A 23,673-nucleotide genomic window follows, 5' to 3' on the forward strand; every position below is an offset into this window, starting at 1 on the left:
CCCATAAAGCTTTCTAGGGTCCATTAACTTCTGTATTAGATGTTAGACTCTTTACATTTCTATCTAAAGGTAAAATTTCATGTAGTTTCATGTTAAATAGTCATGTAGACAATTCAGCCTCTGATGTGGTTTCCCTCTCTTTCTTTTTTCTTTATACTTGTATAAAATGTGGTGTGAGGCAAAGATAAAGGCAGAGAATAACTGTAAGAAAACTGAAAATAACTCCACAAAGACTGTTTTCACAGAAGGACATGACCTTTTCAGCACTGAGCAGTCCTGTTCAATAATAGAGGGAAGGCTAGTCCTACCTAACAGGCTGAAAATAAACAGCACATTTAGATGCCTGATCCTGGTATGACATGTTTTCCCAGAAGGATGAGCATGCTGAAGAAGAAGAACGTGCTCAGAGATGTCAACGTCCTGACAATCTTAAATAGCCCACTGTGTGCAGGTCATAAAAAACATAAAACCTGGTGATAAATATCACTACAGGTTCAGACTTTTTTTAAAGATCCAACTGAAATCTGGAATCAAAGTAATTAATGATCCAACATAACTGCATCACAGTAACAAAGTGCTTCTGACAAGGAATAAGTTAACAGTAGTGTAGTGTTCATAGCTTCACAAACTGCTGATTCAAACAAGTAGCTGCATTATAATATAGACTTCATACTCATATATGATTCGCAACCAGTTTCAAGTCTTTGCAAGTTGAGCTTCAAACTTCATACATACTTAACGTCACTGAACCCAACAGCTATCTACAATTTGGCCCACTGAACAAAGCATTGGGCAAAAGTGCTACAAATGCTGCAGGAAGTTTGTAATGCAATTTCAGCGCCAGAATGAAAGATTCTGAATAAACACGCAAAGAAATAAAGCAGAGGATAAAATAAATAATTGTAAATGTGTGTACATTTACAGAAAATTTTCTAGAAACAAGCAAATGTTCTCTTCCAGTAAGTGAAAACTGGATCTTCCCATGACTCACAAAATGTTTTATTTGATTTAAGACAAGAGGAGCAGAGTGCTCACCTGACTTTCCAGGTATATTAGGTTCCTCTGGAGATGATGGAAGAGAACATCAGTCTTCAGTAGCCAAGAAGGAAGGAGAGAAGAAATAGGAAAAGTTTGGTAGACACATTAGTACTGAGGCAAAAGCAGGAAAGGAAAAGACAAAGTTACAGAAGAAGAGTTAACAAAAACAGAAGAGAGAATGACAGCAAAGAATTTGAATCTTAACCTCAGTTTATGTATAATCGTCCCTAAATATTGTTATGGCTTCGTTGCAATGATCAGAGTAAGAATTTAATAATAGTTGGTAATGAGTAACCAGTAAAAATATCACTCAACATAATCTGTATGAATCTGTTACATGATAGAGCAGGCACTCTGTTTGCACACGGCTCCAGTTCAGCAGGACTTCAGTGCAGACGGTCGTGACTCAGAATTCGGTGAAACGCGGCACAAACATCACCGACGTCTATATTACACGCATTTTTGTAAAAACTTGGAGTTGCAGTTTGTCAGGAGCATTACGGACTTTTTCTTTAACTTTCACATGGTTGTGACATTTTTTCTACCGGAGGCATGTGCGAGGAGCATAAACGACTGTGGCGAGATGGCAGCTGGGAGCCCCTTTATACCAACTCAGAGCTTTTTCGTTCTTCACCACCTGACTGACTTGTTGGAATCGGCAGTCCAACTCCATCCTTTTCAAACTTAAACTTTTGGTTATTTGAAAAACTGGATGAGATCCACATTAAATCAGGCTGTGGCTTTGCTTTGGTAGGCACACTCTCTAAATTTAAAATAAGTCTTGACCAAGGTGACCGTGATGTAAAAATGTAGAAGTCACATTTTATTGTCTTTGGTTTTTAGAGCTTTCCTGTAGGGGCGTTTTCACTTATTTATTCTGGTCCCAATCAGCTGATGAATTTGTAAACTTTCACACAAGGAAAAATTCACGTGAACTCCAAGCAAGCCAAAATGTGACACTACAAACCACGTGGGAAAGTTCAGCCCACTCATTGGCCAGATGTGTCTGGGGCGGGAGCAACAAAAGTAAACAGGAAGACGGTGCTGTGTTCTGGACTGTTGGAGAACACAAAGCATTTACGTTCATTTGCCGTGATCTATAGTACTTTCCTGCACTGAGAATACAAAGCATATTTGGCTACGGACGCTTTTAGCTGAAACTTGTAATTTAGTTCACTTGGTGTTTCGTTCAGTTCACATTCCCACCATAAATGCACCACTCTGGAGTTCCTCTGGGACCGTACCGAGAGCACGTCTTGGTGTGGTTGTTCTGGTCCACAACCCATTTCTGTGTTCACACTTGGACAAACCAATTGCAGCAGGAAAAACGAACCAGAGCTCGATTTAAACCGAATAAACTCAAACCGCTCAGCAAAATGTTTGCATAAGTCATTAAATTAACTCATATTATAATCTGATATCTATTTTTGTCATGTTCCTGGGTCCGCTCTCCAAATGTTTGTGGCTTTCTAGTGTTTGTTTCGATATTCCATGCTCATTCCTGATGTGTTTAATGTTCTTCCTTAAACTTCTGTTATCGCTCTCGTAGACTGAGTTTAGCATTTCCATTGTTTTCTGGTTTAGTTTCTTAGTCAGTTCCTGCTTGTGTTCATCTTAGTCACGTCTCTGTGTCAGTTGTAGCTCCGTTTTCCCTTTCTGTCGTGTTCTGTACTTCCCATCTTATTTTTGCTCGTCCTTCGGCTTGCGTGCCTTGTGGTTAGTTAAGTTCTGTCCTGCTGTCACTTCAGCGCTCCAGTGTCCCACAGCCCTAGTGTGTGTTTTAGCGTCTGTGGATACCCACACTTGATGAATTAATGACACGTCTTTAGTTTATCACAGTCTGCACTCTGGGGCCTCACTCGCCTCCTTCAGTTTTATAGTTTGAAACGCTTGAGCTCACGCAGTAAGTTCAGGCCTACAAACTAAATTCACGGCATGACGGTGGAATATCTGTCACGCCATCTCCACACGCAGCGTGGAATAACTTCTTAAAAGAAGACAGATACAACATACATACTGAGGGGCTCAAAGCAGAACTCGTCATGCACGTGTCGTGTGACCATCACAGCTAAACACTTACTAAACACTTTGTTTTAAAAAGTAAAACAAAGTATTCCTCTGTATTTGAATTATGAAGAGATTATGTTACTGAATGTTTAAACGTGAATTCTTTATGTTAAGAATAACAAAGAAAATGAAATGAAATGATTTTACTGATTTTAAAGTTTAGACTTTTGTTAAACCATGTAAGTCAGATAGATGAGTTGTGGGTGGACATCGGATGATTACATGTCAACAACTTTATTAGACGTCCGGTGAAGGAAGGTGGAGGACGGGTGAGCAGGTATAAATGTGGGGTGTAAAAGAGATTCTTCCTTTAGTCTTCTGTGCGATGAGCAGGTCAGAACATTGGATCTAAACACGTCACCGTTTAAACTTCCCACAGAGACGCGAGAGGGGGAACCGAAGTCCAACCTGTGAACTCATTAATCGACTTTGGGATTTTGTCTTTTCATCTGCTCATTTTTGCTGTGTTAGATGGTCGAATTGACCACATCACACTTCGACTGAATGCTGCTTTCCTATTGGCTGATTATCATGGGGATAAGTGCATCTTTGGGCCTAGTTGTGATTCAAGATTCTTTATTTGTCCTGTGCATAGTTATACAGGCATAACACGCTGTGAAATGTGACCTGATACGCTCCTCGACTGTGCAAAGAAAAAACACAGACAGAACTTATATACAGTGAATGAGTTTATACAAGGAGGACATTATGTGCAGCAAGTGGGTGAGTTATGTACATTATAGAAATAGAAATAAAATAAAACAATCTGCAAAGGATGTGCTCATCCAAGCTCTCCTCACCAAAGACAAGAACAAACTCAGCTCAGAGCAGGTTAGTTAGATAAGTATTCAAGTGATTTGATTGTTTTGTGATTTTTACTATTTGATTTTGTTTGTTTGCTTCGTCTCCTGCTAAACTTCTTTGATAACATTTCCTGCAATTAAAGTCTAAATTGTGGAAATGGACCTTTTAAGCTTTTGTGAAATAGTAAAGGTAATAGTCTGAGCATTATTCTTTATTCCTGTAAACAGCTCATACAGGCTGCCCTGGCATTCAAAAATAACCTTTAATTGGAGCCTGCTGTCAAGGCTACTAAAATAATCCCAGAAATTACAAGTGCCACGATCCACGGGGGAGCTACAGGTGGGACTGATGGGATTTGGCTATTCAGGTTTCTTTTCTTTTGTCTGGAGGGAAGACACCTGGATGATTGGGAGGTAGTTAGGGCGACTGGACAAACCCATCCACCATTAATGCCACAACAATACTCCACAGTGACACGGTTTCTTTGTGTTTAAATAAAAAAGAGGTAAGCATAGAGTTCTCTTCAATGTACTGAGATAGAAGCTTGGTTAAAAGATTCAGACCAGTTATTTGTTCAGCAAATCATTCACTGGTTGCACAAAGCTTGAACTACTTACTGCCACTCAGTGAAGTCAGCAGACATTCATCGCTCATAACTGGTTTTAACTTTGCAACTTTTACCTTTTCAACGAATCATATATTAGATCCCAGCAAATGGAGGAAACGTGGTTAATATTTTAAATGAACACTAATACTGTGAAAGGATATATATATAACCAAACTGCTGCTCATCTATTAGGCACTTTTGAGTAGTTACAAAAGTTAGTCAATTCCCATAGATTTCCATGTTAAAATTCCCAACTTGACAGTTTCCTAGAAAAATAGTTTGATTCCCTGTGGACAGTTTTCCCTTTCATAAGAACTGTGCAGTGCTTTCCTGCCGCATCCTTTTGGATCCTGGTTGTGCTTAAAGTTAGGGAGGTGAATCAATACAGCCAGCTGATTGCCGTCTAACTCCATGAACATGAAGACCAAGTTTGAGGGACCTCGTGAAACAGTTTTGAATTATTTGACAGTCAGTATTTTATGAGTCTGCTAGTTAGCACTAACTGGCATTTGTGTCTACGTGCAGCACCAATACAGTTTATCCACACAGCTCGCTAATCTTAGAGCTATCGTCTTTTGTCAAAATATGGTCACTTTTTGCAACACAAAAGTCAACGTAGCCGTGGTTACAGGATAACACCGAGCCATCGAGATGCCAAATCCAAATGATGGAGGTGACATCTTTTACATACAGTCTATGATTTAAACCAAAACAGAAGATTTTTCCAAACCGAGCAGACACGACGTCTAAACCAGACAATGAATAGCGGTCCTCTTGCAGATACATACAAATGCACACAGTGTGTGTTTTGACTGCTTGGCTGGGAAAGCACAAATACGTGCATGCACAAACACATACACACACAGCTGACCTTTGCGTTGTGCCCTTCCATACCAACGGCCATTAGCTGAGCTACTGTGTGTTCCCGCAGGCTGTTGAGCTCCGCCTGCTGCCGGCGAAGCTTGATCAGCAGCAGTGTCAGCTCCTCCGGCTGCACAGAGCAACACACAGAGGAGAACCACTGCAATGGATTTCTGGCAGAATGCTCATTTGCTAGAACAAATTAAAGGCAACATAATTCCAGCATTACAAGATAATGTATTTATCAACACGAGATGAGTCCTTATTGTGAAGGTAGAATGACACTGTGTGAAACGCTACGACATCTCTGTTGATTCAGTGTGAGCTCAGAGCTTCACACTGTCGCCACACATGGTGCCTAAGACACAACTTCAGAGCAAAGACCAACACACACACACACACACACACACACACACACACACACACACACACACACACACACACACACACACACACACATGTCTGGTTTGCTATCCTCGTGGGGACATCCCATTGACATAATGCTTTCCCTAGCCCCTTACCCTAACCCTAACCATTAAAAATGAATGCCTAACCCTAACCCTTACCCTAAACCTAACCATAACCTAATTGTAACCCTGACAGTAAAACCGCATTTTGAGTGTGAAAATTGCTTTCAACCCCGAGGGGACCTGGATTTTGGTCCCCACGGTGCAGAAAGTCCCCACCAGGATAGTAAAAGTCAGATTTTGGTCCCCACCAGGATAGTACGAACCCGTACACACACACACACACACACACACACACACACACACACACACACTCTGCTGGACATTAAAAAATGAAGATATAGTCATTTGTGCATAAATGTCATACGATCTCTGAGGATTTTACTGGAGCAGTTACAGTGCAGAGCAGGCATTATTGTCCTGATATAACTGACAGCCAAAAACTTTTAATGTGCTTCAAATGAGAAAATCAAACTACAAATAAATCACCCTGTGGTGAAATTAAACACGTGAACTCTAGTTCCTGAAAATGTGGCAGGCTCTCGTTGACCTAATGACTTTACCAGAGGCTTACTCGCCAGTGAGCTCTTCATTTGGTTGCTATTTATGGTGTGATGTACAAAGACTCCAGGACGATGTAGACTGGCACCCATTAAAATAAAACAACACACCACCGTGCCAAAACTGAACTGCACACAGCTGTGTAGAAACCACTGCAAAATGTTTAACCATCAACATTTTATAGTTGATCAAAGCAAAACACAGATGTCACTCTTTAATACTGGAAGCGGAGCACACATGTCATGGTGTTGCTTACCGTCTTGCCCTGCAGAGACTGTGGAGTGATAGTCTGAGATGGGATGCCAACTGCAATGGATCGTCGATCAGGTGTGTATCCGTACTAGAAGAGGACAGAGTTCATCACATTCACTTAAGGCAGTGTTCCTAATCTCTGTCACATGTAGCTACTGCAGGAAATGAAACCTGAGATATTTGCTCAGCTGTATGAAACCTCTGTAAACTGTAGATGACATGTTGACAAACATCAGACCTGAGCTTTTCAGTTTTTCCAAAGGTTTTGGTCGCTCCTCTTTTTCCTCATCTTTTCTCTTGTATATTTCTGAAATCAAAACATCTTTATATTCCTCCATATTGGAAGAAGCCAGCTGAAGTGGTTCAGGCATCTGACAAGGATGACTCCTGAGGGCCTCCTACGTGAGGTTTTCCAGGCATATCCCACTGGGAGGAAGCTCTGGGGCACACCCATGACATGCTACAAAAATTACATCTCTTGGCTGGCTTGGGAATGCCGTGTTATTTCCCCAGAAGAGCTGGAGGAGGCTTCTCACCCTCTTTATCAAGCACATTTCGTGACAAACACACATACACGTACATTTCCTTTTTCTTTCTGATTTTTTGCCTCCTGCCTTTTAGCTTTCACAGCCCTGTTTATGGATCCCTCTCTGTCAGAGTCATACCGGTCATATCATTTGTTAATGCTCCTGTAGTGCTGCTTACACCTACTATCTCCTCAGGAACACCCTAAAGCCAGTCCATGTTAATGCCAAGAATGGACCGAGCAAAACAGCTTCACTCTACTTATTACTGTTTAAACCAAGTAGCCTCTGCTACAGTTTAGCAGCTGCACCCTAGAGCACTGGATTTTGGTATACCTTAGTTTTGTATTGAACGTCCTGCATGATGAAAGCTTAATATTTAAATGGATTTCCTATGCCATGACCGTTACCTTCGCAAGGTGTGTCCTGTGCCGGCGGTCAAGAGTCACGTCCCCCCTCAATATGGGCGAAGAAACCTCAGAGTGGGAGCTACTATGATTTTGAGCAACCTGCTGACGAGAAGGGGAGAATGTGCTGTACAGAGCCAGAGAGCCATGAGATGGGGAAGTGGGAATGGAGTGCGCCACGGCATGTTGGGAGATGTTGCCCATGGTCTTAATGCTGGGCAGTGTGCCATAATGACCCACACCTGGAAGCACAAACAACAACACAGGAGAACGTGTCACTATTGGCTTACCAGAACATTTACCTGCAACGCTTATACAACTGGAGCAGCTTATCCAGGGCAGACAGGATGCAGGGAGTCTACAGAGCTCCTCTTGGAAAAGCAAACGTGTTTGGCACAACAAACCATTCAGGCCATGATTAAAACTGCCTGACAGGACCTAAGAGGTTTCTCTTTAAAGATTTCTATAGCCACTCATGTTTCTTAGCTCAAAAAATGCTGATCTGATTAAATGACATACATTTTGTTAAAAAAGTGAAATATTGTTTTAGACAACATGGAATTGTCAATAAGGCTGTCTCACAACCCCACAGCCACATCCTCTCTGACAGATGGTTACTGTCTGTCATGGTCTGCTGCAGCCCATCTGTGTCATGTGTTCTTTCTAACAAAAGAAAAGGCACCATTTATACAACTTCAGAAAATAAATCGATGTTATTTGTAAAAGTGTACCTGGTGGCTGAGCCAGACTTTGCCTGGAGAAGGCCTGCCTCTGCTGCCACTCATAGAGCTGCCACATTGTGTCATCCCTCATTGATTTTCTCTTCTCTGTTGTGCTAACAGCAGACGTGGAGGCTGGATGGAGGGCCCGGTCATATACCGAGCCTGCCACACTGCAAATGCTTTCAGGCCTCATCATGCTGTTGCGGGGCAGTGTGCGGTACCCCTGAGGGTAGCGGGGTACAATCTGGGTACGGTGGCTGGGCATGTTTCTTGGTAAAGTCTGGTACGATGTAACACTGGAAAATAAGAAAAAAATGCATATAGCTCTTTTAGTTTGTCCCTACTGCAGGGAAGGCTGGAATGCTGGCCTTCACTCGGTGTCTGGATTCTGTGTTTGGAGAGACGGCATTTCTTACAAAGTGAGAGATTCTGATTTGTCTGAAATGTCAACTTTGTGACACCTGTTACTAAAGTGCTGGATGTACAGTAACAAAAGGTTGATTCTGTTCATCTGGACGTTTTCAGTGGGAGAAACGTCAGGCCTGGACTGGGCCAAAAAACCAGCCCGGGCATTTTGACTAGTGACCGGCCCATCATGGTATTATAGGAAAAGCCATAAAGCCTTTATTATGTGTGCCTATGCCAAGAGGCACACATATTACTATTCGTCGGATTTATTATTATTATTATTATGTGTGCCTATGCCAAGAGGCACACATATTACTATTCGTCGGATTTATTATTATTATTATTATTCTTCAGTTTCCGCCTGAAATTTTGCAGCGAATCTCGCCTCGCAGTTTTGAGACAAGATTCATATATGTTACCTCATTTTGTGCGGCTGGATCAGGAATGGTGTGCTATGACTTTTGGTGTTTATGACTATTATAGTTTTTTAAATATTAATATTTTAGTGAAAATTTTCCCGCGCTTCTCTGCCAAACAGTTTTGACAATAGGGTTACATATGTTAGATCATTTTGTGCGGCTGGAGCTGGACTAGTATGGTATACACTTTTGGTGTTTATGACTTTTATAGTTTTTTAAATATTAATATTTTAGTGCAAATTTAGAAAGATTCTTCTTTTGGCGCCATAGAAACAGACTTCATTTGTGGTGTGTTGGCTCCATCTTTTGGTCCCACTGATACAAATTTCAAACTTCATTTGTGGTGTGTTGGCTCTCTCTAGTGGTATGCCGGGAGTAGTACGGCCTGTCTACCCTTATTTGGATTACCGTAATGATGACAATATCAACGGTGCGCACAGCGTCGCTGCTTTCAGGAGCCATTGGAATTTTTAAGGTTGCGCAAATCATTCAAAAGTTACGGTAATGCTTGGTGGAAAACTCAATATCCCACAATTCATAGCACGCCTCTGCCGAGTCAAACAATGGCGGCCATCACTTAGTTTTTATTTTCCTCTTAATACTGTTTCTAGGTCACAAAATAAACTTTTAAGATATTTTCAGGCGAGAATATAGGTGTGTAAACTTCAAATATCTGCTCGTTTTGTCAAAACATCCCATATTAGCGACAATGTTCTGACGATGTCGTTTCTGCTTGAGGCTAGCTGGCTAGTGTGGCTAGCGCGGCTTTGCTAACAAGCTACAGCCGGCCTGGATGACAGTGAGAGCGGCTTACTCTGGTTTCACACCCGGTCCTTCGTAAAGTCTCGTGGTCACAGCTGGACTTATTTTTCGTTTAAATGGACCGATGATTTATTTATTTATTCATTTTAGTAACGGTATAAACAGTGAAAGGTGGTGGATTGGCCAGATGTAAACTTCAAATATGTGCTCGTGTTACCAAGACATCCCATATTAGCTCTGATGGTTTCGGTGCCTGCAAAGAGCTAGACAGCTAGCTAGCTAACTGGCTGTCTTTTTGACTCAGGGTCATAGCTGGACTTATTTTTTGTTTTTATGAGCTGATGAGGGTTTTTTTTTAGTAACGGTACAAACAGTGAAAGGCGGTGGATTGTCCAGATGCTGGTCGATGTGGAAAAAATAACTGAGTTGTTTGGTGGTCGCTGACACGGAGCTACAACCGAGGGCAGCTATCCACCGGTGTGTGTCAGACAGAGCATGCAGGGAACGAGACATAAGAGGCGGCGAGGCGACCGCCGATCGACCGGTGGTAGATCGTGGATCAGGGAAACCGAAGGCAGGAGAAGCAGGCGGCTGCCGGTCAGAGCGTGAGGTGAACTGAATTTCAGGTAAGAAGTTATGAACTGCACTCTATTTGGGTCAGATATAAACCGAGTTTAGGTGTAGTTTATTTTCGTTGTGCTGACTTTTTACAATCAGTTATAATAACTCGTACTGCGTGCTAGCTAGCACGACGGAGTTTCTATACAGCTGTGTGCGCGCTAAGTTACTGATGTTGAACTTTATGACAACCTCCCCTGTCATTCTCTCGCCTGTTCAAACTTCAGTCATGAAACTGATCAATGATCGGCTTTTCTCTCTTGTTTGTTTATTGCGCTAAACAACAGCAGCACGTTTAAGCTTGATCAGCTGTTGTTAGAATTCATTTGATTTTAATTTCTAGTATCAGCTGATGTTTGCTGGAGCCACAGCTGTAGAAGCGGCTGGTGGAAACCAGGAGATGACCTTACCGAATCATTAGAGCTGAACTGGTGATGGAGAAACAGGTTTACCTTTTTTTTAGGTGACATGAATGAGTTGAAGGGAAGTTATGAACTATTTCTGAGAGAAATAAACACCAAGCTCCTTTTTTATTTAGCTGACAGCTGGTAACTGTGCAGGGGCGGATCTAGCAAAGCTTTTGCCAGGGGGCCAGGTAGGGCATCTTACAACCAAAGTTTGTATAATAATACACAAGATTGTCTGTAGACCATTGTTAATCATTCAGAACACTGTGTAAAAATAACAAAAAACAAAAAGTGAATGCAAAAGTGCATAAATATTTATTTTACGTGATTGATGTGTGTGGCGGGGCGTGGTCTGCAGTGCCGCTGCAGGGGAGGTGGACCCACCTGAGCGGCATCTGCAATCACGCCTCTCTGGCGTAGTCTGTGCTCTCTCGGCTGTTTTTTGGGTGTGTGTCAGGCTGTGAGTTGAAAAGCTACAGCCGGCTGTGTGGGTACACCAACTATGTGTGAAAAGTGGTCCATAACGTAATGCTTCAAAGCGTGTTCATGCAAACATTGTCGGGTCTGCCGTGGTACAATGGGACTTCTGCTCATGAAACTATGTGCACAGCGTCTGCAAATCGGGGCTGTACAAAGTCACTTCATCTTTACCCAAAATTGTAAGCTGTCATCTGTGAGGCGCGAGCGGTGTTTGTTTTTACCATAGTTCATGGTGGAGAATGGCTGCTCTGCTGAGTTTTGCTCTCTGTAGCTGTATGAATGGCAAACTACACTGTTTACCAGCGGCATAGGCACACTTAAAATTTCTTCTGAAATTTTCGCTTTCTAGTTATTATTATTATTATTATTATTATTCTTCAGTTTCCGCCTGAAATTTTGCAGCGAATCTCGCCTCGCAGTTTTGAGACAAGCTTCATATATGTTACCTCATTTTGTGCGGCTGGATCAGGAATGGTGTGCTATGACTTTTGGTGTTTATGACTATTATAGTTTTTTAAATATTAATATTTTAGTGAAAATTTTCCCGCGCTTCTCTGCCAAACAGTTTTGACAATAGGGTTACATATGTTAGATCATTTTGTGCGGCTGGAGCTGGACTAGTATGGTATACACTTTTGGTGTTTATGACTTTTATAGTTTTTTAAATATTAATATTTTAGTGCAAATTTAGAAAGATTCTTCTTTTGGCGCCATAGAAACAGACTTCATTTGTGGTGTGTTGGCTCCATCTTTTGGTCCCACTGATACAAATTTCAAACTTCATTTGTGGTGTGTTGGCTCTCTCTAGTGGTATGCCGGGAGTAGTACGGCCTGTCTACCCTTATTTGGATTACCGTAATGATGACAATATCAACGGTGCGCACAGCGTCGCTGCTTTCAGGAGCCATTGGAATTTTTAAGGTTGCGCAAATCATTCAATAGTTACGGTAATGCTTGGTGGAAAACTCAATATCCCACAATTCATAGCACGCCTCTGCCGAGTCAAACAATGGCGGCCATCACTTAGTTTTTATTTTCCTCTTAATACTGTTTCTAGGTCACAAAATAAACTTTTAAGATATTTTCAGGCGAGAATATAGGTGTGTAAACTTCAAATATCTGCTCATTTTGTCAAAACATCCCATATTAGCGACAATGTTCTGACGATGTCGTTTCTGCTTGAGGCTAGCTGGCTAGTGTGGCTAGCGCGGCTTTGCTAACAAGCTACAGCCGGCCTGGATGACAGTGAGAGCGGCTTACTCTGGTTTCACACCCGGTCCTTCGTAAAGTCTCGTGGTCACAGCTGGACTTATTTTAAATAAATAAATGATTTATTTATTTATTCATTTTAGTAACGGTATAAACAGTGAAAGGTGGTGGATTGGCCAGATGTAAACTTCAAATATGTGCTCGTGTTACCAAGACATCCCATATTAGCTCTGATGGTTTCGGTGCCTGCAAAGAGCTAGACAGCTAGCTAGCTAACTGGCTGTCTTTTTGACTCAGGGTCATAGCTGGACTTATTTTTCGTTTTTATGAGCCGATGAGGGGTTTTTTTTAGTAACGGTACAAACAGTGAAAGGCGGTGGATTGTCCAGATGCTGGTCGATGTGGAAAAAATAACTGAGTTGTTTGGTGGTCGCTGACGCGGAGCTACAACCGAGGGCAGCTATCCACCGGTGTGTGTCAGACAGAGCATGCAGGGAACGAGGCGACCGCCGATCAACCGGTGGTAGATCGTGGATCAGGGAAACCGAAGGCAGGAGAAGCAGGCGGCTGCCGGTCAGAGCGTGAGGTGAACTGAATTTCAGGTAAGAAGTTATGAACTGCACTCTATTTGGGTCAGATATAAACCGAGTTTAGGTGTAGTTTGGTGGAAACCAGGAGATGACCTTACCGAATCATCAGAGCTGAACTGGTGATGGAGAAACAGGTTTACCTTTTTTTTAGGTGACATGAATGAGTTGAAGGGAAGTTATGAACTGTTTCTGAGAGAAATAAACACCAAGCTCCTTTTTTATTTAGCTGACAGCTGGTAACTGTGCAGGGGCGGATCTAGCAAAGCTTTTGCCAGGGGGCCAGGTAGGGCATCTTACAACCAAAGTTTGTATAATAATACACAAGATTGTCTGTAGACCATTGTTAATCATTCAGAACACTGTGTAAAAATAACAAAAAACAAAAAGTGAATGCAAAAGTGCATAAATATTTATTTTACGTGATTGATGTGTGTGGCGGGGCGTGGTCTGCAGTGCCGCTGCAGGGGAGGTGGACCCACCTGAGCGGCATCTGCAATCACGCCTCTCTGGCGTAGTCTGTGCTCTCTCGGCTGTTTTTTGGGTGTGTGTCAGGCTGTGAGTTGAAAAGCTACAGCCGGCTGTGTGGGTACACCAACCATGTGTGAAAAGTGGTCCATAACGTAATGCTTCAAAGCGTGTTCATGCAAACATTGTCGGGTCTGCCGTGGTACAATGGGACTTCTGCTCATGAAACTATGTGCACAGCGTCTGCAAATCGGGGCTGTACAAAGTCACTTCATCTTTACCCAAAATTGTAAGCTGTCATCTGTGAGGTGCGAGCGGTGTTTGTTTTTACCATAGTTCATGGTGGAGAATGGCTGCTCTGCTGAGTTTTGCTCTCTGTAGCTGTATGAATGGCAAACTACACTGTTTACCAGCGGCATAGGCACACTTAAAATTTCTTCTGAAATTTTCGCTTTCTAGTAATAAACCTAACCCTACACCATCCTCCATATTCTGCTATTGTAAACAGTACTTAGCAAAAATATAAAACAACCTAATTTATAATTACATATACCTCACTAATAGGGTTGCCAACTCCCAGCAAAAAAAGAAAAGTAAAAAATGGGGAACCCCTCCCCCACCCTCTGCCTCGAGATGCTTAATTGACAAAAACGTTTTTAATTTAATGCACGTATAAAACAAATGCACAGAAATCTATTATTTTTCTCCAGGAATTAAATAGATTCAACATCTTTCTTCAACAGAATTGCAGACTGCACAGGTGGTACCTTCCCAAAGGAAAGAATACTATAACTTACTAGGAAATATACTAGACTTAATATTTACTGAATACAATAATGGATTTCTATACATTTTACATCAGATGAAAACTTTGGTTTTAAGATTCAGATAATTATTTATTAAAAACGAGACATTTTAAATGAGAATAAGAAAGAAAGGTATTTCTTTGTGCCCCCCTTTCCCTGTTAATGCCCTACCTGGCCCCCCTGGCAAAACTTTGCTAGACCCGCCCCTGCACGGTTACCAGCTGTCAGGTGTTATTTGTCTCTCAGAAACAGTTCATAACTTCAACTCATTCATGTCACCTAAAAGGTAAACCTGTTTCTCCATCACCTGTTCAGCTCTGATGATTCAGTAAGGACATCTCCTGGTTTCATCTTCATGTTTCCCTCTCACCACATATCCAAACCGACATCATGACCAGCAGCTTTACAGCTGTGGCTCCAGCAAACATCAGCTGATACTAGAAATGAATATTAAATAAATGCTAACAACAGTTGATCAAGCTTAAACGTGCTGCTGTTGTTTAGCGCGACATCCGCTGGTTTCCTCTTTCTGGAGCAGAGAAAAGCCGATCAGCTGATCATTGATCAGTTTCATGACTGAATTAGCAACTTTCTACCTGAAGTAGTACGGCACAAATCGCGTTCCTTTTCACCTCAACTTTAAAGTTCGACCTCCTCGACTGTAATTGGTCCAGCCCAGAGTCGATCATGACCCACTGGCCAATCCACCACCATTCATTTATACCGTTAAAAAAAAAAAGAAAAGAAATAAAACCCCATCGGCCCATAAAAACGAAAAATCACGAGCAGCCCACCGAGCAAATGCCCGGTATGCCCGATGGCCAGTCCAGCCCTGAGAAACGTTTCTTCATCATCAGGTGACGTCTTCAGTCTCAGCTGACTGCAGGTTTGCAACTTTATAACCAGTACATTTCCACAATGACTCAAACCAGCACCACTGATGAACAATGGGCTGGGAGGTCAGTTTATGATCATTAACATGCAAATTCTAATGACCATTGATCAACAACCACTGATCAATAACCATGAGTCCCATTCACAGAGAGTTGGGGAATGGCTGCAATCACAGCATTGTAAGATGGTGACAGATGTACCCTTAGGCCCCCTCCTCCATTCAGAGATGGTCTTTCCCTTTCCATGTAAATGGCCTCCTCCTAATTCAAATTTACAAACAACTGTATGGTCCTTAAAAATAACGAACTAAGGGAAACACTGAAGAAGGTCAGGATGGAAGAATATGTCAGCACAATATGTGAGCACACAGAAGGTTATCTAAACATGGGTTACTGTCCAGTCCTTGTCTTAACTCGATAAATCCATTTAGGAAAACCGAGCCTCCAAACTGAACACATGCACAACAGATCAAGTTACCCTTGATCCTGAATCCATCCCAGCACTATGACATGGTAGAAAGGAAGAAAGCTCTTCTGTAAAACGTTAAATAGTTAAACTAAACATAATGTCACCATTACAAGTCCAGCAGTTGGCGATCAGTTGCTTTTGTATTCATGCTCTATTCTGTTATTGTATTTTCTCCTTTTTTACCTCCTGCCTGTCAGCTTAGACATAACTGTAATAATATAAATAAGACTGATAGAAATGAATAGATAAGCAGATAAAAATAACACATGAACAACAGGCTGTAGTGAATTTGTAGAGCTCATCTTGGAAAATTACTGATTACAATTCTGATTGCGAAAGCTGCCAGACAAGACAGGCTAAACAAACAAACAAGCAAGCAAGCAAAAACTTAGAATTTGGGAACCATCTCTATATCTCTCCATCGCCTAGCTTGGGAGTCACCACACCGAGTGCTCCGATTACCACAGGGACCACTGTTACCTTCACCCTCCACATCCTCTCGAGCTCTTCTCTGAGCCCTTGGTATTTCTCCAGCTTCTCGTGTTCCTTCTTCCTGATGTTGCTGTCATTGGGAACCGCTACATCGATCACTACGGCCGTCTTCTTCTGTTTGTCTACCACCACTATGTCCGGTTGGTTAGCCACCATCATTTTGTCCGTCTGTATCTGGAAGTCCCACAGGATCTTAGCTCGGTCATTCTCCACCACCCTTGGGGGCGTCTCCCATTTTGACCTCGGGACTTCCAGGTTATACTCGGCACAGATGTTCCTGTACACTATGCCGGCCACTTGGTTATGGCGTTCCATGTATGTCCTGCCTGCTAGCATCTTGCACCCTGCTGTTATGTGCTGGATTGTCTCTGGGGCATCTTTACACAGCCTACACCTGGGGTCTGGCCTGCTGTGATGGACCCCTGAAACCCTCCATGCATCGTCAGGAGCTTTCTTGTCTTCATGACAGTGGCTTCTACCTCCTCCTTTGGCCAACTTACTATCCCAGCAGGGTACCTGATCACGGGCAGGGTGTAGGTGTTGATAGATGGTTGCAGCTTTCCTAGCTTTCCCATGTACTCTGTGTCTGCAATGTTGCCGTCTGGTAGTTGGATCCCCTCAGTTCTGACTACCTTCCCTCTCTTTGTTATCATCTGACTACACTTCTCCAGTCCGAACGACATTCCGATATCATTGCTGTATATCCTGGTAGTGTGGATCAGTGAATCAATGTCTCGTTCACTCTTGGCATACAGCTTGATGTCATCCACGTACAGGAGGTGGCTCAAGATTGCTGCTTTCCGTAGTCGGTATCCGTAGCCAGTCTTGTCAATGATCTCACTGAGGGGGTTCAGGCCTATGCAGAGCAGCAGTGGGGACAGAGCATCTTGGTAGATCCCACACTTGATGGTGGAAAAAAGTCACTGGCCATTTACCACATGACAAACACTAAGAGCTTTGATCTTTACGATCTAGAAATAACACAATCATTTAGTCCTCTGAGCCCACAAAATGGAAAAAAGATAAATAAAAAAATAGAAATGTATATTCAGCAGTGAAGTGTGTTACACCTGGAATGTAAAAAGATTATCTTCTAAAATAAGTAGCTAGAAAGTGAGCTGCATCCATATCCCGTGTGAAGCTAATCTCTATGTTGAGGTTTGGTTCAATGCTTGTGTTACTTATGTTACGGTATATTTTGAATTTTTTCCTCACTCTTTGTTAAAGTTTTAAATGTACTGAATGAAAAGTTGCTTTGCTCACCTCTTTGAGTTATTGTCCAGTCCTCTCCTTTGCGGATAGACCCAGTGCTCCAGCTGCTGAATGGAGTTGGTCCTGGACAAACCCTTTTCTGGCTCCTGGACCAGAGCTGGAGACTTTACGGGAACCCTGGCCAGGTTGCCATCCACCTCTGTGGGGCTGCAGTCCCTTTGCTGCTCCCCTGTTCCACACCCTGAGCCACTGACCTGTGCAGGTTTCTGGGCGCTGATGTTGGCCTGGTTCTGACGAGACGCAGACACTGCAGCTGCGATGGCGGCGGCCTGGGCTGGTTGTAGCTTGATGCTGTTGATTTTGGTCAGAGCCCTGTCGGTGCTCGGATCTCTCTGAAAGCCGTATTTATCCCCATCACAAACCGTAGCACATTTCTCTGCGTCCCTCAGAGTCGCGTATTTATCCCCCTCTCGAAACGAGCTGTATCTCTTAATTTCTTTCATAGTGCTGTATTTGTCCATAACTTGTATAGTGCCATATTTATTATCCTTCTCCCTCATAGTGCTGAACCTTTCAGTTTCCTTTAATGACAGCTGTCTCTTCACCTCCTTTTGAGAGAGGCACTTTTTTCCATCTTTCTGGAGCGTGTGTCGATCGCCTACTTTCTGCAGCGCGTACTTTTCTCCGTCTTTCGCGAGCAGATACTTCTCCCCATCTTTGGAGGGTGCGTACTTTTCCTCAGCCGGTGTCACTGCGTGTTTATCGTCCGTCTTACGAACGCCGCACTTCTCCAGATCTCTGTGAATGGTGTACACTTTTTCATCTTTCTGCAGCGAGTATTTCTCCCCATCCTTTCTCAGGAGGTACTTCTCTCCATCCTTGTGCAGGAGATACCTATCTCCATCCTTCTGCAGCATGTAGCTCACGCCCTCTTTCTTCAGAGAGTACCTTTCTCCCTCCCTCTGTAAGGTGTAGTACTCTTGCTCCCTCTGGTCATTGTGTTTCACAACATCTTTTTGCCATTTGTCGTCGACCTGCGACAGGGAATGTTGACACGCAGGTTCTCGATTGCGTTCGTTGTTCTGGATCTCGGGCCGTGTGAGGACTCTGTGGTTCAGCAGGTTGTTCAGCTCTTGAGGTCTCCGCTGGTCCCCTTTCAACTTGTCCGTTCTGTGACAGAAAAAACAGAAAGTGGAATTCAACAAAATAAGGAAAGACATTTATGGTAACAAGCCCTGTGTGAGTGAGACAGCTCCTCTCACCTTCTGTCAGTCAACCTTTTCGAGTCCACGATTTCTCAGAAGTTTCATATTTTTGTCAAAAAAACTCTAATGATGCAAAACTGCAGGGAGTATGTACTCAGTAGCGTTTCTTTAATTACTTAAAAGTATCCTTTATTTAGAGCAGAGCCTTAATGAAGCATCGCAATGAACAAATACAGAACAATACAGATTCGAGCATTGATGTGTTGTTTTTTTAAGGAGGTGGCACTACACAATGCTTTTTCTTTCATGATCACACAGAACATTTGAGCACTCAGATCAGAGATGAGACAGAGCTGAGCCCCCACCCACTAATCTGGAAGATCTCTAAAGGCGAGCTGTGTTATTTGGCACCAAGACATTGGCTTAAGTCCAGAAGTCCTGCTGCCTCAACAAACGTAGTCCTGAAGACCTGGAACTGCTGCAGATCACATCCCTCTCCTGTCATCAGTTTGTCATTTGTACCTTCTCAGACCACCATCAGTAGCTACCCATCACTTCAACTTGGGAGAACCCCACAAGCCTACTGCTTAGATCTTCAGGTCCAGCATATTTATAGCTGCTCATTTCTTCAACATCTAAAACTGTGACTGGAAAACCTGACCCTTCAATCACAAACTAATACTACATGTACATGTACTACTGTTGATCCACAAAATCTGTGAGGGTCTCATTCACCCAGCACTCACGAATAGTGAAAAAACACAAATTTCGGATGTGGTCAAAAAATGTCTATAAATGCCAGTTTTTATCGTTTAAACCCTAAATATGCATTTGGGTGGCATCTTCAGGATTTAAGAAGAGCAAAACTAAAAAAAACACAAGAACACGCAACAAAATACTCGAGATAAACTTTTCCAATGTGGGAATGCTGGACTCCACCTGCCTAAGACGCAATAAGGAGAGATGAATGCTCTCAGATTGGCTACTTTGAAACAACCCGCCTCAGACTACAGGGGCGCTTCCTCATTTTCCTCTACGGTTCCTTTGTGATCTCTCTACAGTCCTAAAAATGTATATAGTACTAATTTTAATATGGAAATTTTGCTGAATTTACAGGAGAGGCCCCGGGGGCACACCCAGGACACGCTGGAGAGATTATATCTCTCAGCTGGCCTGGGAACGCCTTGGTGTTCCCCCAGATAAGCTGGAGGAGGGGAGAGGGAGGTCTGGGCTTCTCTGCTTAGGCTGCTGCCCCCCCGACCCGGCCCCGGCTAAAGCAAAAGAAGATGGATGGACGGATGCTGAATTTACGTTCATGCATTTTTAGTGAATTTTAAATAAATTAAATCAATTATTTATATTTTAAATTTATAATTTATTTAATTATTTAAGAATTTCTTTGCTCTTATTAATTAAGCATTAAAATGCATGAAAAATTATATATTGTCACAAAAAAGCCATAAAAATTATGACAGATATTTGCAGTTTCTGCCAAATTGTGGGAATTTAATTATAAGGAAAAATCCACCAACTCTGAACCGCGACTTTGAGCGGGTATACTGTGTTACATTACAATATTATTTATATCTACACAGAGTGGTTAGTCAAATGTTGGATCATCATTATGCTAGGGATTAATGTAACTATATGTCATAATAACAACAAGTACTTGATGGGTTTGGCTTACATGGACCACACTAAGTGTCAATAAATTATAATCTGTTTAGTGTAACTGAACCTTACCTTACCAGTAAGCGCACGTATTGGGTAGTTTACCTAATCAGTAAGTACTTAAGGAAGATTACCCAAGTGTGATGGTTCCCAGCTATAACACACAGTCCCGAGTGTCACACCTGAGCAGCATACAGCGTTACTCTAAGACACTGAAGCTCAGTCAGAGCTTAGTCAGACTGATTACTGCATCTTTGCTGCCGTTTCAGTTGTTATCTAATGGATCTTCTACTATTGTTTTGAACAGGAAAAACATATCAAAGTCAATATGTGACGCTGAGTACCCAGCCACACGGCGTCACAGGCCAGTGCATTCCTAGTGCCGGTCCCAAGCCCAGGTAAATGAGGAGGGTTGTATTAGGAAGGGGATCCGACGGAAATTTTGGCCAAATCAAACATGCGGATCACAAAGAATGAGCTTTCCATACCGGATCGTTCGGGGCCCGGGTTAACAACGACCAGCTCCAGTGCTGTTGGCTAACAGGATGCCGGTGGAAACTGTGCTACTGTTGGCCGAAGACAAAGGAAGAGGAAAGGGGGAAGGTGTGTTCAGTGGCAACAAGACAGAAGGAGAGGCAGGAGTGAGGAGGTGAGATTGGGGACCATAGGGACTATGACTGGCAAAGGCAGAGAGTTGGCCTATTAGAAGGAAAGTAGATATATGTGTCTAGAGGAGAACACGGGCATTGGAGGTGGGTTCAAGTTTTTCTACCATGGCGTAGACACAAAGACAAATAGTGTACGGCTGATCTTGAAGGAGGGGCATCTGACTAATGTTGTGACGGTAAAGAGAGCGTCGGACAACATCATGAGTTGTGTTTGAAGCTGGAAACTGACTGGATGATTTATACCCCACAGCTATCAGCTGGCAGAGAGGAATTCTGGAGTCAGATGGATAAAGTGGTAGAGTGTGTCCCCCGAGGAAGAGGGAAACGACATGTAGCTGAAGGGAACAGGTGATGTTAGGCAAGTATGCTGCTAAAGACAGAAATACAGAAGGACACATAATAGTAGATTTTAGCATGGAAAGAAGAGGAAGAGAGGAAGGTGCACAGATGGACTACATCATATGCACGAGGTGCAATTTGAAAGAGATAGGAGACTGCAAGCTAGCAGCAGGGGAGAACGTAGCCAGGCAGCTTCGGGTGAAAGCAGTGGTGGAAGTAGACTGTTGGACAGAGTTCAGGAAGACGTTGAGACAGGCACTGGGGGGTAAGGAAAAGTTACCAGATGACTGGCAACACTGTAGTGCTAAGGGAAACCTGCAAGAAGTTGTTCGGTGTATCCTCTGGACCGAGGACAGAAGAAAAGCAGACTTGATGATTAATTCAATTCAATTTTATTTATACAGCGCCAAATCACAACAAGGTACTCAAAAGAAGACGTTAGCAAAGAAAAGCTAGAATAGTCAGGAAGAAGTAGTACTGGGAGTCTAGACATACAGCACAGAGAGAGTGGCAATGGAAAAAGCTTATACTGAGTTGTATGTGAGGCTGGGCGCTAAGTAAAGGGAAAAGGACTCATACTGACTGGACAGGGAAGAGGGCGAGCTGGAAAGGATGTGCAGCACCTTCGGTTGATTAAGTCCAGAAACGTGCTAACACGTAAAGACTGTGTGTGAAGATGATTAATGTAGAAAATGAAAAAGAGACGAAGACGGAGGAAGGACAGTTATCAATAAGGATGATTAGTAAGGAGGAAGTGAGGGCAGCTATGAAGAGGATGAAGAGTGGAAAGGTGGTTGATCCAGATGACATACCCGAGGGCAGAGAAAAATAGGGCAGTGGACTTTTTCACAAGACTATTTAACACAATTTTAGAAAGTAAGTGGGTGATGAAGAAATGGAGAAGTGTGCTGGTACTGATTTTCAAGGACAGGGTCTATTTTGCAAAAACTACAGAGGGATAAAGCTGATGAACCATACTATGAAACTATGAGAAAGAGCTGCTGAAGCTCGGTGATGAAGAGGTGATGACTAGCAAGCATCAGTACGGCTTCACTACAGACAGATGTTCACTTTAAGAGAAAAAGTAGGAAAGGTCAACAGTGTTTCTGGATCTAAAGAAAGCCTTTGACAAGGTGCCAAGAGAGCACAGTGGGACAGCAGTTTGGTGGTACGAGTGACAGGTTCACAGTACAGGTGGGATTACATCAGGGGTCTGCTCCTATGTTTGAAGACTACATTCTGATCTGTGGTGAGAGTAGAAGCCGGTGGAAGCAGGTGGAGGTGGAGCCCAGAGAGGTGGAGGTATGCACTGGAGAGAAGAGGAATGAAAGGCAGTAAAACCAAGACAAATACACGCGGGTAGAAGGCGTAGAGATAGTAAAGATAGAAGAGCCATCCACAGCAACAGACCGCACAAGAGAGGTGAAGCAGGGAGTGGATGCAGGTGGAGTCAGCAGAGCCAAAGTTCAAGGATGATCTGTGATGGTAGTGAGGCCTGCTATGATATATGGTTTGGAGAGGCTGAGTTAAAGATGTTTTCATTGGAAGTGACCAGGATGAACAGCATAAGCTCAGTTTGAGCGGTTTGGAGATTAAGTTAGCGAGGCGAGGCTGAGATGGTTTGTGCAGAGGAGGGGAGTGGACGAAGGATGTTGAACATGGAGCTGACAGGCAGGAAGAAAAAAGGAGCCCACAGAGAAAACAATCATGGACGTAGTGGAGGAGGACAAGCACAGGGTGGGTATGGTGCTGTGGTGAGCCGTAAAGGGAGCAGCCGAACGGAGACGACTGTGACGTTGTCCGGATATACCAGTGACTAAAGATGTGCAGAGGCTTCTGTGTGCTCTGGAGTTTTCATGACGTGCAACAATGTCTGAAAACACAAAGACCAACTCTGCTGGCTCGAATACGTTTGTGGGACATGTGTGCCTTGTTTCTCCCCTTTCCTGTGATACTCCATGTTCTGCTCTGCAGCATCAAAATACCAGTCATTTGTAGTATTTCAATGGAAAAGTTAAATCAGGGAAGAACTACAGAATAGATCAACGTTTCGGCATGTATACATGGTCAAGCAAACCACCTGCACCAACTGCATGCTTATTCTGATAACTCCTGGTATTCCTAATGATTTCCTGTTCAATCACAGCCACATTACCAAAATGATACATGCTTTTTTCAGCACAAATAGCTTTTAATAGCCTGTTGCAAATCATGCCTGCATGACTCATTTAAATACTCCTTTCTTCTAAC

The 23,673-nt window shown here is 42.9% G+C and overlaps 1 protein-coding gene across 11 annotated transcripts in view; it reads right to left on the bottom strand.

Moving 5' to 3' along the window:
* The window catches only part of LOC134615971 (pleckstrin homology domain-containing family A member 5-like), a 174,342-nt gene that overhangs the window by 30,781 nt on the left and 119,888 nt on the right, over window positions 1-23,673 (bottom strand). For 7 of the 11 annotated variants that reach the window (XM_063460676.1, XM_063460677.1, XM_063460680.1 and 4 more), the window contains 6 exons: window positions 17,592-18,710; window positions 8,320-8,606; window positions 7,592-7,830; window positions 6,662-6,745; window positions 5,388-5,507; window positions 1,036-1,089 (listed from right to left, as the gene is read on the bottom strand). In XM_063460676.1, coding sequence (XP_063316746.1) covers window positions 1,036-1,089; window positions 5,388-5,507; window positions 6,662-6,745; window positions 7,592-7,830; window positions 8,320-8,606; window positions 17,592-18,710 — 1,903 coding nt within the window. The remainder of the gene's footprint in view (window positions 1-1,035; window positions 1,090-5,387; window positions 5,508-6,661; window positions 6,746-7,591; window positions 7,831-8,319; window positions 8,607-17,591; window positions 18,711-23,673) is intronic. The other 4 variants (XM_063460681.1, XM_063460678.1, XM_063460679.1 and 1 more) reach the window with 3 other exon arrangements.

The sequence above is a fragment of the Pelmatolapia mariae genome, linkage group LG17 (assembly GCF_036321145.2).
Source record: "Pelmatolapia mariae isolate MD_Pm_ZW linkage group LG17, Pm_UMD_F_2, whole genome shotgun sequence".
Classification (NCBI taxonomy): Eukaryota; Metazoa; Chordata; class Actinopteri; order Cichliformes; family Cichlidae; genus Pelmatolapia; species Pelmatolapia mariae.